Source organism: Rhincodon typus, chromosome 44, assembly GCF_021869965.1.
Source record: "Rhincodon typus isolate 14 chromosome 44, sRhiTyp1.1, whole genome shotgun sequence".
Taxonomy (NCBI): Eukaryota; Metazoa; Chordata; class Chondrichthyes; order Orectolobiformes; family Rhincodontidae; genus Rhincodon; species Rhincodon typus.
The window spans coordinates 350,495-351,454 of record NC_063375.1 but is presented as its reverse complement, the minus strand read 5'-3'; the positions used below and the strand labels follow the sequence as shown (position 1 = coordinate 351,454).

The window sequence follows — 960 nt, the reverse complement described above, 5'->3', positions numbered from 1 at the left end:
GGGGGAGGGTGTGGGGGGTGAGTTGGTGCTTGGGGGGCAGGGTGTGGGGGGGTGTTGGTGCTGGGGAGGGGAGGTTGTGGGGGGGTGTTGGTGCTGGGCCTGTGACAGCTTGAGCTATTTGTTGACACCACCCCCCCCACTCCAATTCTCCTCCCCCCAGGGCAGTGGGCTGCATCTTCGGTGAGCTCCTGAATAACTCACCGCTGTTCCCAGGTGAGAATGACATCGAGCAGCTGTGCTGTGTTCTCCGGGTCCTGGGGACCCCCAACGAGAGGATCTGGCCTGTAAGTCACACTCGGTAATGCTCAGGATGTACATATTAACCTCGGAGACCGCGCACTGTATGTTTCCTGGAGTCCGAGAGGAGGACGAGAGATGAAATCCAAAATGCCTGGTGTTTAAGTGGCCTAACCAGTGGGTGGCGCAACACGTGTAAAAGTCTGAATGGCTTCTTCCTGTTCCTGTGTGACAGGCTTGAGGAGGGGGCTGAATGGCCTCCTGTTCCTGTGTGACAGGCTCGAGGAAGGGGCTGAATGGCTTCCTACGTAGAACATAGAACAGTACAGGGTCTTCGGCCCACGATGTTATGCTGACCTATTATCCTACTAAGATCAATCTACACTGCATACCCTACATTTTACTATCCTCCATGTGCCTATCCAAGAGTCGCCTAAAAGTCTCTAATGTATCTGACTCCACTGCCACTGCTGGCAGTGCATTCCACACGCCCACCACTCTCTGTGTGAAGAACCTACCTCTGACATCTCTCCTATACCTTCCTCCAATCACCTTAAAACTATGCCCCCTCGTAATAGTCATTTCCACCCTGGGAAAAAGTCTCTGACTATCCACGTTTCTATGCCTCTCATCATCTCGTACACTTTCTGTTCTTGTGTAACAGGCTCGAGGAGGAGGGGAGCTGAATGGCCTCCTGTTCTTGTGTGACAGGCTCGAGAAGGA

General features: G+C 53.5%; 2 protein-coding genes across 2 annotated transcripts in view; one reads left to right on the top strand and one right to left on the bottom strand.

The window, feature by feature from the left end:
- Positions 1-960, bottom strand: part of LOC109925048 (ras-related protein Rab-7a-like) — a 41,678-nt gene that overhangs the window by 27,044 nt on the left and 13,674 nt on the right. The window lies entirely within an intron of this gene.
- LOC109926575 (cyclin-dependent kinase 20-like) overlaps positions 1-960 on the top strand; it is a 22,733-nt gene that overhangs the window by 15,557 nt on the left and 6,216 nt on the right. Inside the window, exon 2 of the mRNA XM_048619927.1 lies at positions 161-284. Within this exon, the coding sequence (XP_048475884.1) occupies positions 161-284 (124 nt within the window). The remainder of the gene's footprint in view (positions 1-160; positions 285-960) is intronic.